This window comes from Peromyscus californicus, unplaced genomic scaffold (genome assembly GCF_007827085.1).
Source record: "Peromyscus californicus insignis strain IS unplaced genomic scaffold, ASM782708v3 Scaffold_1__1_contigs__length_55948999, whole genome shotgun sequence".
Taxonomy (NCBI): Eukaryota; Metazoa; Chordata; class Mammalia; order Rodentia; family Cricetidae; genus Peromyscus; species Peromyscus californicus.
In genome coordinates, this window is record NW_026294492.1 from 18,025,932 (window position 1) to 18,044,181 (window position 18,250).

The 18,250-nt window shown below is 51.2% G+C and overlaps 1 protein-coding gene across 1 annotated transcript; it reads left to right on the forward strand.

The window, feature by feature from the left end:
- The first annotated feature begins 1,550 nt into the window (after positions 1-1,550).
- Positions 1,551-13,624, forward strand: Mfsd2b (MFSD2 lysolipid transporter B, sphingolipid). Its single transcript, XM_052745966.1, has 14 exons — positions 1,551-1,613; positions 4,846-4,971; positions 6,177-6,301; positions 6,885-7,008; positions 7,343-7,421; positions 7,513-7,649; positions 9,066-9,156; positions 9,279-9,400; positions 9,921-10,004; positions 10,264-10,344; positions 10,557-10,666; positions 11,101-11,244; positions 11,555-11,731; positions 12,758-13,624. Exons 1-14 carry the CDS (start codon positions 1,551-1,553, stop codon positions 12,780-12,782), a joined length of 1,488 nt encoding a protein of 495 aa, XP_052601926.1. The 3' UTR covers positions 12,783-13,624.
- Positions 13,625-18,250: the final 4,626 nt, after the last annotated feature.

Below are 18,250 nucleotides of genomic sequence, written 5' to 3' on the forward strand. Positions count from 1 at the left end.
TGTATTCAACTATATTATTCAACCAGGATATAATTTTGGAAATTTGAATCTCCTTGAAAAGGAACTCCATCTGGGCGTGGTGGCACATACCTTTAATCCCAGCACTCGGGAGGCAGTTCGAGGCCAGCCTGGTCTACAATTGGAGTTACAGGACAGTCAGGGCTACACAGAGAAACTGTCTCTAAAAAAGATCATACACAGCCACAGCCAGCATGAGCATGTTTTTATGTCCTTATAGTTTATCTGTGTATCTTTAAAATGAGATTTTTTTTTGTTATTAAGAGAGTTATTTGTATATATCCCATTACAAGTGCTTTATAGTTTGTGAATGTTATCTCCCACACTTGGGAGAACACGAATACCTTGCCACATGTTGTGATTATTTGCAGCAAAAAGTTTGTCATTTTACTGTATGTAGTTGAGCTTGTGCCTGTGTCCTGAGGAACAGTGGTCTAGTATGTACATTGCACCTATTGCTGCTGGACTTAAGGTCACACCGGGTTGAGCAGTCCACCCTCCCTGCACTAACTCAAAGAGCCCGATGAATAGAGGAAAGGGAGGAGGCATATTCACTGTGAGCGCAGTGAGGAGAGTAACCAAAGGGGCCAGTGACCTCCCCAGTCCGTCTCCGCAAGGGAGTGGAACTCAGCAGTCCGGCCAGGACTAACAGACAAGTGGAGATCTCTCTCTAAGAAGTTCCTTCTCTGGCTGCCCAGGGCCTCTTCTCCCAGAAAGAGTTTTTTGATTTTGTTGTATTGGTTTTGGGGGGGGGGGCGGTTGTTGTTGTTTTGTTTTGTTTTGAGGGGTGACTAATTTCTGGGGCCCATTGTTTCAGCAGTCTGATAATACAAGGCAGGCAGGTCACACTATTTTGACAAGAGATTTATTTATACAGTGTGGTCCTTTGCCTTTTTTGTTGTTGTTGTTTTGTTTTGTTTTTCCAAGATAGGGTTTCTCTGTATAGCTTTGCGCCTTTCCTGGAACTCACTCTAGTCCAGGCTGGCCTCGAACTCACAGAGATCCGCCTGCCTCTGCCTCCCGAGTGCTGGGATTAAAGGCGTGCGCCACCACCGTCCGGCTGGTCCTTTGTCTTTTAAAGCACTTCCTGGAATATTGCACACACCACACTTAACTCATCTGCCAGGACTTGGTTGCACAGACGTACCTACCAGTTACCTATAGGAAAGCCTGGGAAATGTGTACTGAAAGCCTGAAGTACAGCTATAATTTTAGTCTGAACAAGTGGAGTGTATTGCTTCATTTAAAGAATAAATTTATTTGCTGGCTTTCACCCAAGGTGGGGTTAGCTGAGAGTTTCTGTCTACAAGTTGGCCAAGAAAAGAAAATCGTCCCAGAGGGCTTGGCAGCTTTCCCCAGGTGTGTGGCGATTGACCGGAAACTTGGAGGTGTTGGGTATCCTCAAGCTGCTGCCACAGACTGCAGAGGGACTGCTGGGGCTCCCGCGGGCCCGGGCCGCGCCCACTTGGCCGGACCCACCCCTCGTACAATAGCGCCCGGCGCTGCCACAGTCAGAGACAAGCAGCCTGCGGATGTCGCCTCACGAACCCACCCCGGCTCCGGTTGCAGAGCCTCACACCCAGGAGCCAGGCTCGGTGAGCGCCAGGAGGGCGAGAGGGGAGCGGGCTGCTCGGCGCTCCCATGGGCAGGGAAGACAGGCGCCTGCCATAGCCCTTTATCCAGATGTTGGGCAGAGTATAGAGTTTGGTGCCCCACTGGAACACCCTAGAGAAAACGGGATGGCACCCAGAGTCCTGATGTGAAGCAACTAATAGGCAGGCAGGAAGGACCAGGTCTCTAGTGTCCTGATCCCAGGCCACCGCTTCAGCCCCGGCAGATGTTGGTAAGGGGGCTGCCTGCCTTCCCCAAACTCAAAGCTGCTCCAATGGACTTAGCCTCCCTCTGAAACCCCGGTGCTGCCCAGATACCGAGTTCTCCTTAGAAAGACGATCCCCCGGGTGCCCAGGCGGGGGGCTTTGGAGGTATGGGGAGAGGGTAGATTGGAATCCAAGGTGTTCTTAGACCCTCTGCGTTCTCTTCGTGGGTAGAGCTCGGGCTGGGGCTAATGTGGAGACTGTTGCCAATGCCAGAGAGGGGTTAAGAGCCTCGGGCTGTGTCGCGCTCTGTTCAGAACCTACCTCAGTTCCACTGGCAAGGTGTTCCTGCGGCTTCAATAGACTACCACCTCCATCCTCTATCTTTTATTATTATTATTGAGAGATTTCTATTCATTTTACATACCAACCACAGATTCCCCTCTCTTCCCTCCTCCCGCCCCCCCCCCATCCCCTATCTTGACTCAGTGTTTACTGAGTCAGGCAACTCAGAGCAAAAGAAAGAGGCACCCCTCAACTGGGAGACCCCTGGTGCCTCGGTGTGCCTGTAATCCCAGTTCCTGGCTGGGGAGACTGAGGCAGGAAGATTCCTTGAGGTTCTGGGAAGCATAGTAAGACCTGAACAATCTTAACAACCAGAAAAGGGGATGAGTAAAGATGTAGCCCAGTTTCAGAGGGTTTGTCTATCATGGTAAGACTTCTCCCATACTGGGAGTGGGGCAGAGGGCCCTTTGGGGACTCTCATTTTCCAGAAAAATTCAGGGAATTGAGGTGATATATTAATGGCAAGAAGAAAGAAAGAAAGAGAGAGAAAGAAAGAAAACAGATTGCCACGAAGCATCAGTGTTTAATTATCCTTAATGCTATGGGGTGTATACGTCTGCATTTTACTTGTCAAGAAACTGAGGCTCAGCAAGGCTAGCCCTGCCTAGATCACACAGTCAGTTTGTCAGTTTGTAAAATGTAGATTCCGTGGACTGACGGGGTAAGGCGACCAAATGATCATTCGGAAGACCGCAAGACTGTATCATCTCAGTTTCTTTTGGAGTTTGTCTGGCTGGTCTTCTATTATCTAAAACCTCTACAGGCCCATTTAGGGGGAAACAAGAGACTCATTATGGGATGGGAATCCACTCACGCTGGATTCTACCAACTAAGCGTTTCTGGAAGTTGCAATAATGTTCACACAAATATCAGAAAAAGAATGCACCCAGCATTGAGAGCGGTTTCTCGCCTGGGGTAGGAAGCATGTGTGAAGTGGGAGATAAACCTTATCTGGGAAGACCTTCCCTTCCATGTAGCCTGCCTGTGGTGCCTACAAGATACTGAAATGGACAAAGTCTTAGCTTTCTATCCTGCATCCGTCCCCAGGCAAAGGATGAAAAAAATGATTCCTAGCCTTATCTGAACATAGAGTACTTTACAGTGTCCTCGTGGCCATGTATTGCTTTAAAAGCATATATTAAGCACCTACAGTATGCCCAGGTACAAGAGGCACCACATTGAGGGAGAACATTTATGCTCTCAGCTTAAGTGGTCAGGGGGAGAAATAGGAATAAATGAGAATATACCAGACAGTCTGGGCGATTCAGAGACCCAAGTTGTCAGGGAATGTCTCTGAGGAAGGAACATTTAAACTCATACCTGAATGGCAAGCAATCAACTCTTGAAAGACACAAAAGAACCTTCTAGAGAAGACAGAAACACAAAGGCCCTGAGGAAGCAACAGTCTCAACGCGTTTGAACAATAAGAACCTAACACCAAGAAAGCTATTGGAAGGGAGGGAGTGGGATCAGAGTGGGATTCCTGTAGGCCATTTCGAGGACTTGGCTTTTTACTAGACAATAAAGACAGACAAGTTATTGGTTTTAAACAGAGTCTGATTTATGTTATTCGAACAAAGAGCACTGGCTGCTGCAGGGGAGTGGACTAGCGGCAGAGGAGCCACTTAGGAGGCTCACCTGACAGATGTGGCAGGGGAACTGGAAAAGACAGGAACCACCGAGGATGACCAAGGTTGTGTGTGGCCCGAGCCACTGAGCAAACACCAGTGTTATTTAATGCCATGTGGCGAATGGGGTGCGGAGCTGGTTTCACAGTGGGATGGCAGCAAGGAGCCGTGTTTGGACCACGTGGGGCTGTGAGCTGGCAATCAAATGTTTATGACTCTGCTGGATGGCTGAGGGACGGTGATATTCCATGTTCCAGGCTCTTCACTATTTTGTGATACTGCTGGGTTGATAAACAGTCCTCCCAAAAGGAAAGGGGTAAGGTTTGCTGGTGTCTATGGTGTACACATCCCCACCACAGCTGATGCCGGGGACTCGACAGGTGCCTTGCAAAAGTCACAAACATTGGAGGACTGAGTGGGTAAACACCTGCCACCAAGCCTGATGACCTGAGTTCCATACCTAGAGTTCCCATGATGGAAAGAGAGAACAAACTGTGACCTCCACATGTGTGCTGTGGAGCATGCATCTCACACACACGCACACGCACACGCACACGCACACGCACACGCGCACACACACACACACACACATGCACACACAAGTGTAAAATAAACCCAAACACTGAACGATCGATTCTCAGAACCACTGTCTCGGGTCCACCATCATGACAACCTTGTGAAGCTGGCAGGCAATTGCCTCTGATAGATGAGGAAAACATGGCCTAGAGACATAAAGGGATTTATTCAGGGTCATACAGGGGCCCACAGCTCACTCTGATTACTGACTCAGTACTATGTGGCTATGGCAGGAAGCATGGGGGCAGTATGCAAGGAAGAACTTCCCCCCCGGAATGGTTTAGAGGTCACGGTTTAGAATTCTGCTTTTTAATTCTCTCTCACTTCCCTTTAGGATGCTCTGGGGTCAAAATGAGGCTGGGGTTACTGAGTCAGGGAACCTAGGATTTTTATGAGAGTCATTGGGGTGTGGGGAGCTGTTTTGTGTCTCTAGGGATAGGGGTTAGTTCTTGTGTCTCCCCCAGGACAACAGGACCGGTCGCCTGTCAGTCTGTACGAAGGTGTGCTATGGCATTGGTGGAGTCCCCAACCAGGTGGCCTCCAGCGCCTCGGCCTTCTACCTGCAGCCCTTCCTACTCGATGTGGCACAGGTGAGTGTGGGCAGCCGCCCAGGGCCCCCTGGTCTTCCTACCTCCTCTCCACCCATGCTGCCACTTTGGTTTTGGTCGCTAGCCCTGTGACCCACGTTTGAGAGCAACGATAAAAAGGCCATGGAGGGAAATCTCTTCAAAGATACTCATTACATCCTGCTTGTACTAGGAAAATAATAGCCGGATGTGGTGACAGACACTTGTAATCCCAGCATTTCAGCAGAGAGGCAGAGGCACGAGGATCGGGAGTTCAAACCCAGGCTCGGCAGCATGGCTAGTTTGAGGCCAACCCTGTCTCGAAACAAAACAAGATGGGGATAGTTCAACAGGTAGAGTGGTTGTCTAGTGTCTTAGTCAGGATTACTGCTGCTGTGAAGAGACACCATGACCACAGCAACTCTTCTAAAGGAAACATTTCATTGGGGTGGCTTGCTTACAGTTCAGAGGTTCCGTCCATCATGGCAGGGAGCATGGCAGCATGCAGGCAGGCATGGTACTGGAGGAATAAGCAAGTATCCTGCATCTTGCAGGCAACAGGAAGCCAACTGACTCACTGGGCGGTATCCTGAGTATATGAAACTTCAAAGCCCGCCCCCACAGTGACACACTTCCTCCAACAAGGCCATACCCACTCCAACGGAGCCACACCTCCTAATAATGCCACTCCCTATGAGATTGTGGGCTTATGGGGCCAATTACATTCAAACTACCACGCTAGCATGCATGAAATGGGCACAGTGGCACAATCCTATAATCCCAGTAGCAGAGACAGGGTTGGAAGTTGAAGGTCATCCTTGCCTACATACTGACCTTGAGACATGAAACTCTATCTCACTGGTTCTCAACATTCTTAATGCTGCCACCCTTTAATACAGTTCCTCATGTTGTGGTGACCCCTAACCATAAAATTATATCATTGCTACTTCATAGCTATAATTTTTCTACTATTATGAATCATAATGCAAATATCCAATATGCAACCCCCGTGGGGTCGTGACCCAGAGGTTGAGAACAGTGACTTTACACCTCTCCTCACTGGCTCCGATGTCCCTCAGAGCTTTCTGGAATCATGTCCCGGGAAGGAGCCCTTTCCGCCATGGCTGTAGCTCTAGATGAGTTCCCAGATCCCCCTTTCCACGGCAAGCGAGCCTGACTATAGTCTCTGGTTTTGCGGAGCCTTGGCTGTATCTTCTTGATGGTTTCAGATCCCCGCTGCCCAGGTGTCACTTGCCTTGTTCGGAGGGAAGGTGTCTGGGGCAGTTGCGGACCCTGTGGCTGGCTTCTTCATCAACAAAAGCAGAAGGACAAGATCTGGACGACTGATGCCTTGGTGAGCAGTCCCTTGGTGCTTAGATTCCCAACCCCTTGGCCCTAGGTCACTGTCACAGCCTGTTTCTTGGTTGATACCTGTGGATGGTTAGAGGACAAGCCTGTGCGGTGCAGGAGATAAGCTAGGTCAGAATATGAGTCTTACAGTAGTCCAGAGACATGCTTAGGGATTGTCCGTTCCTCATCAGTGGGCACAGGGCTGAACAAGCTTCCGGGGCTCCCCACTCTGTCTGTGGCTCATGGAGTGGGACTGGGCTAGAAGGTCCTAGAGGAAAAACAATGTACGTGTGCTCCAGGAAATCAAACGAAGTACCTTATATGTGCTAGCCAAATGCGCTATCAGTAAGTGAACCCCCAGTTCTCCAGTGTTCTGAGTACAGGGAACAGCACCTCCAAGGGCCCTGGCCAGAGTCCCAACAGTGAATGCCCCTCCTTCCATTACCCTCGCTTCCCCCTGTCTCTGTGGCTCCCTGAGAGCCCCAGCTCCAGGGTCCCGTCAAAGGGCAGAGACAGGGTGAGGTTGTCCCTGCTGAGTCCTTGGTGCCCCGTGTGGTAGGCATAGTGCCTTAGCTGTGCCTCTACAGGGCGCTGGGCTGCATGCCCTTCATTGCCCTGGCCTACTTCTTCCTGTGGTTCCTGCCCCCATTCACCAGCCTGCGTGGGCTCTGGTATACCACCTTCTACTGCCTGTTCCAGGCCCTGGCTACGGTAAGTGTGTGATCGCCCCCTCCTCGGCCTGGTTCTGGTGATTCCCAATGCCAGACAGGATTTCTATTTGGAGTCAGGGTGTTGTAGGTCCGGACTCACTGCTCTGACCTGCCCATTGGTGCTTAGAAACCTGTCACTAATAATCCTGGCTCTGCTCAGGGCTTTGCTTCTGAGCCCTTAGCTTTGAGATTCAGATGGTTGGGTCTTTTAGGAACCTGGATGGGACAGGGTGGCTGCTGGCTTTTGCATAGCAAAGTGGCAAGGGAAGGAGACATAGAACCTGAGTGACAGTATGGATGGTAGAGGCCATCCTAATCTCTGAGGGGCCATCCAGTTCTTCCAGGTTCCCTACACGGCGCTCACTATGATCCTCACTCCCAGCCCCAGAGAGCGAGACTCGGCCACTGCATACCGTGAGTACAGCACAGCTGAGTTCCGGCCGGAAGCTGCTCTCTTTCAGATCCTGCAGCTCGCCGCGTCACCTTGTACATACTCTGTCTCCAGGGATGACCATGGAGATGGCAGGGACGCTGATGGGAGCCGCCGTCCATGGGCTCATCGTGTCCAGTGCCCATGGGTCTCGGAGGTGTGAGGATCCTGGAGTGCAGCTCCCCGGGAGTACCGCTGTCTCCCCAGATGCCGTAAGTGTCTGAGGTACCCAGGACTCCCTCTGCGGAGTCAACTCCTTCCTCCAGGGATGCTCTTCTGTCGTTTCTTCCTCTTGGGTGGGGATGCCTACTTTATGTGCCCTCACCTTTTTCCTACTTCTCTGGCTGAACTCACAAGCCCCAATACCTGTCAGGTTCTCCACTAAAGCCTGTCTGGAAGGGAAGAAGGAAGGGAGGGGGGAAAGAGAGAGAGAGCGAGAAAGAGCGAGAGAGAGAGAGAGAGAGAGAGAGAGAGAGAGAGAGAGAGAGAGAGAAAACAAACCATTAGGGGATGTAGCTCAGTGGGAGGGCACTTGACCAGCATGCATGAGGTACTAAATAAATTCAATCACCAGGCATGGCCAAAGCCAACCAAATAGTAACAGCAAAGCCACAAGCGAGGCATGGCATGGCGGAACACCTGGGAGGCGGAGACAGGAAGAGCAGAAGTTCAAGGCTATCTCTGGTTATACAGTCAGTTTAGGGCTAGCCTGGGTTATATGAAACCAGCCTCGAAATAAACAAAGCACTCAGTGTGTGTGCTTCTTGGGGGGTGGGGATGACAAAAACCGCTAATGGACAAGAACAGCAGAGAAGGCAGGGACCGGGTTACAGCTCAGTCGGTAGAGGATTTGCCCCGCAAGTTTGAAGCCCTTCAGCACCATCGAAGCCAATGATGGGTCGCAGCTGTAACCCCAGCACCCAGAGGTGGGAGCAAAGACGATCCCAAGTGCAAGGTCATCCTTGGCTACATAGTGAGTTATAGGGCCAGCCTGGGCTACACAAAGACCCTGCCTCAAAAAAAAAAATTCACACACAAAATTACCAACAACTTCAGGACAAGGAAAACAGAGAACTGGAGCCAAGAACAGTGTGCTTTCCAGGGCGAGGCCAGGGCAGTGCCTGGAGCTCCCTTCCTCCCGCTCCCAGAAGCGCCCTCTGTCCTCGTTGGCTATCATCCCGTGCCTCTCTTTATCTGCATCTTTATTTTCTCTGTATTTCATCCGGGTCACCATCCATCACACTCCTGTTGACTGGCTATGGATGCGCGCACCCCTCCCCACTGCCCCCACCCCTTACTGCGGATGAGGGGCCACTTGCTCGTCCTTGTGACCCCAGGATCTAGGACACAGAAGTTAGCAGCAATGCCCGTTTGCTGACTAAGATGGGACATCAAGCATGCTGACCTCTGGTGGCTCGGATGTTCCCTTCCCTATGGGGGCCAAGAGTCACCAGAAAAGCGAGACTGTCCCGAGCTCTGAGGTCTAACTCTGAGCGAACCGGAGGAGCAGAAGGCAGCATCTTTGGGCTTGGGGGGGATGAGCTTTCCGCTGGCATCGAGGGGTGCTCCTGCTTTTCCTCCGTGGTCTGGAAACGTCACCCTCAGCGCCGTTCTGTCCCGTCCCGCAGGCTCGGCTCTATTGCCTCGCAGCCGCTGTGGTTGCGTTGACTTACCCTGTGTGTGGCAGTTTGCTGTGCCTAGGAGTGAAGGAGCAGCCAGGTATGGGGGTGCAGTGAGGACATGCGAGGCAGAAGCTGGGAGCAGGACTCCCCCCCACCCCACCCCCCGGGGGGTGAGTTTTTAAACTCTCCCAATCCAGGTATCACTTTCCTGTTTTGCAGACACTTCCGCCCCAGCCTCAGGTTCAGGCCTGAGCTTCTTCGCGGGGCTGGCCATCACTTCCCGGCACCCGCCCTACTTGAGTCTGGTGGTCTCCTTCTTGTTCATCTCGGCTGCCGTCCAGGTACCGCTGACCGAGTGACCTTTGATTTGCTCTGGCTGTGCTTATTGTAAACAGGCATTGGAAATCGAGTCTCATGTAGCCCAGGCTGGCTTTAAACTTGCTATGTGGCTGATTCCGGTCATCAGCTCCTGATTCTCCCGCCTCCACGCAAGCGCTGGGGTTACGAGCATGCATCACCATGCCTGGTGTAGGTTTTAGTTTTATAGGGGATGTCACACAGGGCTGAGAGGGGCTGAGAGGGAAGACCTGGGTGTGGCTTGTGTGACTGGGGTTCCAAGAAGTCGATGGTGTCTGGGAGGACATTCTCTATTACCTGGAGTCTAGTCAAGTCTATCTGATCCTACCTAACTATACAAACGGGGACAGTGCAGGAGGAATGACGCTCGTATCTGTGGTGAGGGGGAATCCTTGGAGTTCAAGGACTTGGTGAAGAGGCCTTACTGGAGACCTTCCCTTTACACATGACTTCTGAATTCCTGCCAATCCCCTGCATATGACTGCTCCCTGTGCATCATCTCAGGTGGAACAAAGCTACCTGGTCCTGTTCTGTTTACATGCCTCCCGGCTACAAGACCACGTCCAGGGCTTGGTGCTAACCATCCTGGTAAGGGGACCAAGGAGGTGGAGACTGGAGCCCTTGGGAGCCTGAGGGAGAACCTCTGTGGCCAGAGTTCTAATGATCACGTCTTGTTTCAGTCTCTTTTCAGCAGAGGGTGGAGTTGGGGGTCAGACTCATAGTTAATAGTTACTGGTTCAAACCAGACAGTCTGAGGTTGGGTGGCCTACCTAAAAGCAAGGACTTTGAGGTCTGGGGGAAGGTGTGGACCTCAGGGCCCTTGTGGGATGATGCTGTCTGCTCACAGATCTCAGCCGTGCTGAGCACCCCGCTGTGGGAGTGGGTTCTCCAGCGATTTGGGAAGAGGACATCCGCGTTCGGGATCTGTGTGAGTGAAGCAAGACGCAAAGCTTGGGGGTGGCTGAGGAGGTAACCAGGGAGCCTGAGCTCAGCAGGGTTTAGACCAGGGTTCCCTTGGGTCTGCTGGGCCTAGCACAGGACCAGGTGCAGGGCTTATCATGCATAACAAAGGCTGAGCCTGTTATGAGAAAGCAAGCCGGGGAAACTGTGGAGGACCAGCTCACAGGTCTCTCTCCCCAGGTGATGGTGCCCTTTTCTATCTTGCTGGCTGCTGTGCCCTCAGCGCCTGTGGCCTATGTTGTGGCCTTTGTCTCTGGTGTGAGCATTGCTGTGTCCCTGCTGCTACCCTGGTAGGCTGGATGAAGGGACAGGGGATTGGGCGCCTCATACCCTCCCATAAGGGAGTCTTTCTTCTGCCTGCTGTCCGACTCCCTGGGTGGGGCCTTCCTCAAAAGGAGCCAGTGGCCGGGTGGTGGTGGCACACGCCTTTAATCCCAGCACTGGGGAGGCAGTGGCAGGCGGATCTCTGTGAGTTCGAGGCCAGCCTGGTCTACAGAGTGAGTTTCAGGACAGGCACCAAAACTACACAGAGAAACCCTGTCTCAGGGGGAAAAAAAAAAAGAGCCAACCACAGAACAGAGGGAAACACAGACATCCTGCTGGATGCTGTGGGTTGGTCCTGAGCAGAGGTCTCCAACTTGGTCTCTGCCCTCCTGAGGACTCACAGGCCGTCTGTTGATTTTCAAAGGGAAGAGGGCTAACTCCATGCGCCCCCACCCCCCAGGTCCATGTTGCCAGATGTGGTGGATGACTTCCAGCTGCAGCACCAGCATGGCCCAGGCGTGGAGACGATCTTCTACTCATCCTACGTCTTCTTCACCAAGCTCTCAGGAGCAGGCGCCCTGGGCATCTCCACCCTCGGTTTGGAGTCAGTCAGTCCCAGGGCTGGGGTATACCAAAAGCACAGAAGACCGGGGTGGGGGGGGAAGGGGAGGAGACAGAACCCCCTCCTAGAGGTCACCCATGAGTCTGGAGTGCATGCTCCACTCCATGGAGTGTGGGGGAAACCCATCATCAGGACTAAGAAAGGGGCTCTGGACTCCTCTCTGGCCCTTCACATACCCAACCTGGCTAGAAGTCAGTTTTCAGGAGAAGGTGGGGACGCCATGTCTATGACTTCTCACCCAAGGAGTCATGCTCAGCAAAGCTGACAGGATTGAGGGGTGGTGTTTCTCCAGGTTCGCGGGGTATAAGGCAGGGGCCTGCCAGCAAGCAGAGGAAGTGGTCGTCACCCTCAAGGTCCTCATTGGTGCGGTGCCCACCTGTATGATCCTTATTGGTCTGTGCATCCTCATGGCTGGCCCAACTCCCAAGACGCCAAGCCAGGACACCTCCGCCCAGCTAAGCCTCAGGAGGTGGGCAGTGCTTGTACATGGGTACACATGGGTAGTGCTTGTACATGGGTACACGAGCCTAAGGGACACACGGACACACACACACACACACACACACACACACACACACACACACACCCAAGCCATCGGATTTCGGGCTGCCTGCCTTAGCTTCAGTGACACTCTTTGCTCCCAGACTTCCTTCCATCTCTACTCTCATCCTCAATCTTCTCCCTTGGATTACTGGGTAGATAGGGGATGAGAGGGATCCCTAGATCTCCCTTGCAGCCCTCTATTCATGTCATCTAGAACACCTCACACCTGGTGACTCAAGTTACCCTCTGCCCGGCACTTCCGTCAAGTTCCACATCCGGGCACGTCACTCCTTGCACAGCTGTTCTGGCTGTCCCACCAGCACGTTAGCCAGATGCGGGAAGCCTTCACCTGAGCTCATCCTCTCCCCACACTTCTTCTGGATCTCCGTCTCAGAGAGTAGACTCATGGTCTGCCCCGGTGCCCGAGCCCGGGAGCCTCCCGCTCTTCCCTCCCATGGCTGCTGAGTCGCTGTCTGGGCCGTCCTTCCCCTCCCATACATCTTGCAGCTGGGGATATAGCACGTGAATCCTTCTATCCCAGCAGCTCAGCACAGGACCCAAGGCCAAAGAGGCACCTATGAGGAAGTGTGTGCTGCCACATCAACACACATCTGGCCCACAGATGTTCCTACTCACAAACACACAAGTCACTGTCCATCTCTACACGGGACACACAAGGCGGCATTATCAGCAGCCCCTCACTTCTCACAGCTGATAACATCAGCCTTCAGCTAAAGGGCCCCAGAGATCACTCTCTCAACCCCAACAATGCCTAGAGGTTGGGGACTTGCCTGATGGGACGGGAGGAACTGGGTTGTGGCTTTCGTAGGCCTGTGAGGGGAGAGTTGTTGGCAAGACACGGAACTGCCACTGAAACTTCTGTGGCACCCTGTGACTGGGCAGAGACCCTCACCTTACATCTCTTCCTTCTCGGCTTCTTCCCTTCCCTCAGGAGAACTAGCTACAGCATCGCCTGAATGTAAAGGGGACTTCTGTGAGCCGGGAACGCAGAAGCCTGAGTTTTCTGGAACTCTCTGTCCAGCCCCCGGGCACAGCAAAGCAACTCAGCATGCGACATTTTCCCTTGCGAATGGAGGCTTTAGTGACATCTCCCAAAGCGGCTAGCCCAGGTTCCAGGGACCCTACCTGCCACCTCCTTACCTGTTGACCCTGGACCTTCCCGACTTGTAGCCCAAACTCCTCCTCCTTCAAGAAACCTCAGACTCTGAAAGCATCCCCCAAGACTACTTCTGGCATCAGGAAGGTTCTGCCTCCTCCAGCCTGTACACTCACTCCCTTTGCTAGATGGCAGAGCTCCACACACAGGAAAACAGACCAAGACCTGGTTTGCTCAGTCTCCAGTGGACACCTGCTGAGAGCATGGAAAAGCTGGGACACAGTGTCAATGGGTAAACAGAGGACACACGACTACCTGGCACACAGGTGTTTGCCCAGCATTTTGCTCTCTTCACATGAATTGAGGTCACTGCTTCTATCAGTAGACAGAGGACGACGCAGAACCATCGGAGGCCAGTCACTTTTACAAATAAATGTAAATACATCTTCTGAAATTCTTGTTATAATAGCATGTAATAAGAACTGCAGTTTTCTAGGGGCTGTGTCTTTGGGGAAAAGAGATTCACTGGGGTTTATATTTTTTAAAAAAAAACAAATTTAGCTGGGTGTGGTGATGCACACAGTTAATGCTGGCACTCGGGGTAGAAACAGGAGAATCAAGAGTTCAAGGCCAGCCTCAGTTGCATATTAAATTTGAGGCCAGTGAACAACCTGAGATCCACTTTTTTTGCGGGGGTGGGGAGTGGGGGGGTGGTTGTGACAGAGTTTCTCTGTGTAGCTTTGGAGCCTGTCCTGAAACTCACTCTGTAGACCAGGCTGGACTCAAACTCACAGAGATCTGCCTGCCTCTGCCTCCCGAGTGCTGGGATTAAAGGCGTGCACCACCACTGCCCGGCCCAGACCCATCTTAAAAGCAAACAAAAATTAAAGAACTTGTTTCCTTCAGAGTGGGTAAAATGTAACTGTGAACAGCTCCCCATCCCATGCTGGAGTCCGCTGAGGAGAAGCCATGAAGTATGGCTCTTACCCCAGCCATGTATCACACTGACTGGGGCACAGCCGCCCTCAACCTAAAACAAAACAGCTTGCTTCTCTTACATCTCTCTCCACCCCTAGCCATTCCCATCTCCTCCTTACCTGTCACTCCTGAATCCATTAAACTTGGCTTCAGCCTTCTCCTCCTCCCCTTCCCACACGCCTCCCCCTCCTCTTCTTCTTCTTTTGGTGTTCCAAGACAGGGTTTCTCTGTCAGCCCTGGCTGTCCTGGAACACAATCTGTAGACCAGGCTGGCCTCGAACTCAGAGATCCGGCTATCTCTGCCTCCCGAGTGCTGGGACTCAAGGTGTGCGTCACCAGAGCTTGGCCAACCCTGCCTTCCTTAAGTGGCTTTTATCAGGGTATTTTAGCACAGCAACAAGACAAGTAACTAACACACCGAGGAAGCCTTCAATGCTAGTTAGTGAACGCTGAGCTCCCAAACTCTAATCATCCTTGGCTTGCTCTCCAGCATCTCTGACCCACAACTCCCCCTTTCCTTCTGCTTCTTTTTTTTTTTTTTAAAGATTTATTTATTTAGTATACAGAACAGGGCGCCAGATCTCATTATAGATGGTTGTGAGCCACCTTGTGGATGCTGGGAACTGAACTCAGGACCTCTGGAAGAGCAGTCGGTGCTCTTAACCTCTAAGCCATCTCTCCAGCCCTCCTTCTGCTTCTTTGATGTTCCTTAACCTTCTCCGCCTTCCCGGGGCAGTGCGATCTCACTTACCACCGCCACCCGTAAGCTGCTGCAGACTCCACTCTCAACCCACCGCTCTAGGCTGAGCTTCAGCTCCCCAGACCCAGGGCCTCCCGGGGTGCTTCCCGGGCAGTCCCAACACCACGCACCCAAATGGAACCCATCACCTTCCCTCCATGGAAGAACTATCTGATAAAAACTAAATGCACCCATAATAGAAGTAGTTAGCAAACCAAGAACAAAAAGCAATGCTTCTTCCTCAAAGAAGTCTCTGCCAAAATCCTACAGCAAACATCATTCTTTCTATGTGTGAGACAGGACGTCGCTGTAGAGTACAAGCCGGCTTCAAATGCACCAATGTTGGCTGAGCCAACCAAGTACTGGGATCCTAGACATGAGCCTTGACAGGTTTCTTGTTATTTTGACTGTTTTTTTTTTCCAGGTAAGGACTGATCCTGAGACCTTAAGTATATGCTAGATGAGCTACGAATAGAGTTTTTGATCTATATCCCTAGCCCAACCTTCTTCATAGAAAACAAAACAATCCTTATATTCATATGGAAGCACACGCAAATACTAGTACCTACATCAATCTTGAGTAAAAAAGAAGAAAGCATTATAATACCTGGCCTCGAAATATACTACAAAGCAATTTGTAGGAACCAAACAGCGTCACAGTGAGAGCCATTTCTGGGTAAAAGACCACAGAGAGACTTGTCAAATATTTGCATACAGAGATAGTTACAAAAGTATCCAAAGCAATGTGGTTCGTAATTTCAAAAACAAAGCCAGGAAACAGTGAAATGCCCATGCCAGGAGTATTGTGAATTCTGCCAAGTCACAACAGTAAAAATAACATACACACAAGAGGATGTGTCTTTGAAATAATATTGAGTGCGGGCCTGGGAGACGGCTTAGTGGGAACAAGCTTCTGTGTAAGTTCGAGGACTTGAGTTCAGACCCCCAGCATCCAGGTAAAAACCTGGGACAGCATGATAGGGCTGTGACCTGTGACCCCAGTGTTTGGGTGGGTGGGGGAGGGAGACAGGCAGATCGTAGGTGCTCAATGGCCTGCCAGTCTAGCCAAAATGGTGAGCTCCAGGTTCAGTGAGAGACAGTCTCAGAAAACAAGGGGGAGGGGCTGGAGGGCTGGCTCAGTCAGAAGAGCATTGCTGCCTCTAAGCTTGAGGATCTCAGTTTGAGTCCCAGGACTCACATGAAAAATCAACAAGCCAGGCAGTGGTGGCGCAGATCTGAATTCAAGGCCAGCCTGTGAGTTCCAGGACAGCCAAAGCTACACAGAGAAACCTTGACTCGAAAAAATAAACAAATAAATAAATAAATAATAAGAAACAATCAACAACAGAAACCACACATAGTGGCATGAGGTTGTAATCCGAGTGTTTTGGGGAGGTAAAACAAGACAGATGCTCGCCTAGCCTACTTGGTGAGTTCCAGAACAATGGGAAACACTATTTCAAAACAAAGGGCTGGATGGATGCTGGGAAGTGGTGGTGCACGCCTTTGTTTGTTTTTGTTTTGTGTTTCGAGACAGGGTTTCTCTGTGTAGTTTTGGAGCCTGTCCTGGATCTCACTCTGTAGACCAGGCTGTCCTCGAACTCACAGAGATCTGCCTGGCTCTGCCTCCCGAGTGCTGGGCTTAAAGGCGTGCACCACCACTGCCGCCCGGCTGGTGGCGAACACCTTTAATTCCAGGGAGCACGAGCATACGCGCGCGCGCGCGCACACACACACACACACACGCACACTCAGAGTCACAGAAGACTATATAATACACCATTTGTTTAAAGCTCAAAAACAAGGGACCTAAACATGATGTCTACGCCGTGTATACAAGATGGTGAAACTCCCTCTTACAAAGGAGAGGGATGAGGAAGCAATAATTAAAATAATCAAGACATCCATCAGTCATCTCTGGTGCTGTGAAGACAGGATTTAAAGGGACACACAGGAAGCTTGAAAGGTTCTAGTAATGTTCCCACTCCTTAGAACGACTTATCATTACTATTATTGCTATTATTATTATTATTATTATACTGGGTCTCACTATGTAGTTAGTACTGGAAGGCCTGGAACTTACTGTGTAGCCCAGGCTGGCCTCCAACTCACAGAGATCCACCTGCCTCTGCCTCCCGAGTGCTGGATTAAAGGTGCGCACCACCACACCTGGCTGAATAAAATCGTTAATGTGACTTTAAACATGCTGAAGGACTTAGCGCGTCTCTCTACCGCCAGCAAATGACACCGGACTGGCTTCTATTGTTCCAAAGACAGTCCTCAACAGCAGAGGCCCAGGAAATATCTGTGTAAGAGCTGTCATTAGTTGGAATCAGAGTTATTACCCAGAAACAATTTACATTCTGCACTATGTCCACCGGAGGAAGAAATACAAGGATGACAGTTATGCGTAGGCAAATCCAGAACACTTCTCTACCCCAGCGACACTCACAAAGAGTATACACCATCAGAACATTCAGCATAGCCTCAGCCGACATTCGAGATTTCAATCAAGACTCATTCTGAGTCCTCTGCCCTGAGAAATGGTGATTATAAAGTAAGTACAGCTTGAGGCACTCACAGGGCTCTTGCTCAGGTTCCCTTAGTCCCTCTCTTTAGGAGTCGTAATAGCAGTGATTTCATCACACCCCAGACACTTCCTCTGCAATTGGAGCCAGGCCTCAGCCACCACTCTGCAGGCCGCTGATTGCAGACGAGCGGCCTTCCCCTCCATTATCCCAGCGGTTGTCTAATGCATCTGAACCACAAAATAGGCCTTTGCCTCTCTCCTCAGCCCAGCTCCATCTTCATAAACGGCAAGAGACAGACAGGAGTCCCCAAAGGCACAAGACGGTTCCTCTCTGGGTAATTTTCAGGAAAAAGGGAGGGGGAGTCTACGTGTTAATGGAGCCTCGAGGGCTGAAACAGTGGCTCTGCGGATGTGCAGCGCTCCCAGCCCGGATCAATCTGCCGGCCTGCAGTGACTGACGTGTGGGATACTGTCTGAGCAGTGAGGTGTCCAGCTGAAGGGGTCAAGACTCTTCCCTCACCGTACTAAGCTGGCACCTTATCTAGTACACACAGACTGACACTTTTTACAGCTCGCTGAGGTTTTGTGAAATTTTCAACCTTTTGAAAGACTTTCCGATTCTACACTGGTCTCTTAGGTTTGAAAGGGGTTAAAAGAGAAAAAGCAAAGTTAAAAGTGACAAGCTGGGCTGGAGGCACACAGCTCAGGGGGAGCAGGAGCCTTACATTCTGGAGTAAGGTCTGAGCCCTTACTTCAAAAACAAACAAAGGAGCCTTTAATCCCAACACTTGGGAGAAAGAACCAGGCAGATCTCTGTGAGTTCGAGGCCAGCCTGGTCTACAGAGTGAGATCCAGGACAGGCACCAAAACTACACAGAGAAACCCTGTCTCGAAGAAACCAACCAACCAAACAAATGAAAAGGTGACCAAGAAGGCTGATTACTGGGAGGGAAAATGGGAAATTTTTGTGACCCTCAAACTGGAAAATAAATCAGCACATCTCAAGGAGAAAATCATGATTGGCGAAGGCAAGAAAACACCAGGTGGGCAGCGCACACATTCAGGCAGAGGCCAGAGGGGG

Excerpts from the sequence above, each read along its gene's own strand:
- Mfsd2b (XM_052745966.1), top strand. The coding sequence starts at position 1,551 with ATGTCGCCTCACGAACCCACCCCGGCTCCGGTTGCAGAGCCTCACACC. Across the intron at positions 1,614-4,845 it reads ACACCCAGGAGCCAGGCTCG|GACAACAGGACCGGTCGCCT; the intron begins GTGAGCGCCAGG and ends TGTCTCCCCCAG. Across the intron at positions 11,245-11,554 it reads ATCTCCACCCTCGGTTTGGA|GTTCGCGGGGTATAAGGCAG; the intron begins GTCAGTCAGTCC and ends GTGTTTCTCCAG.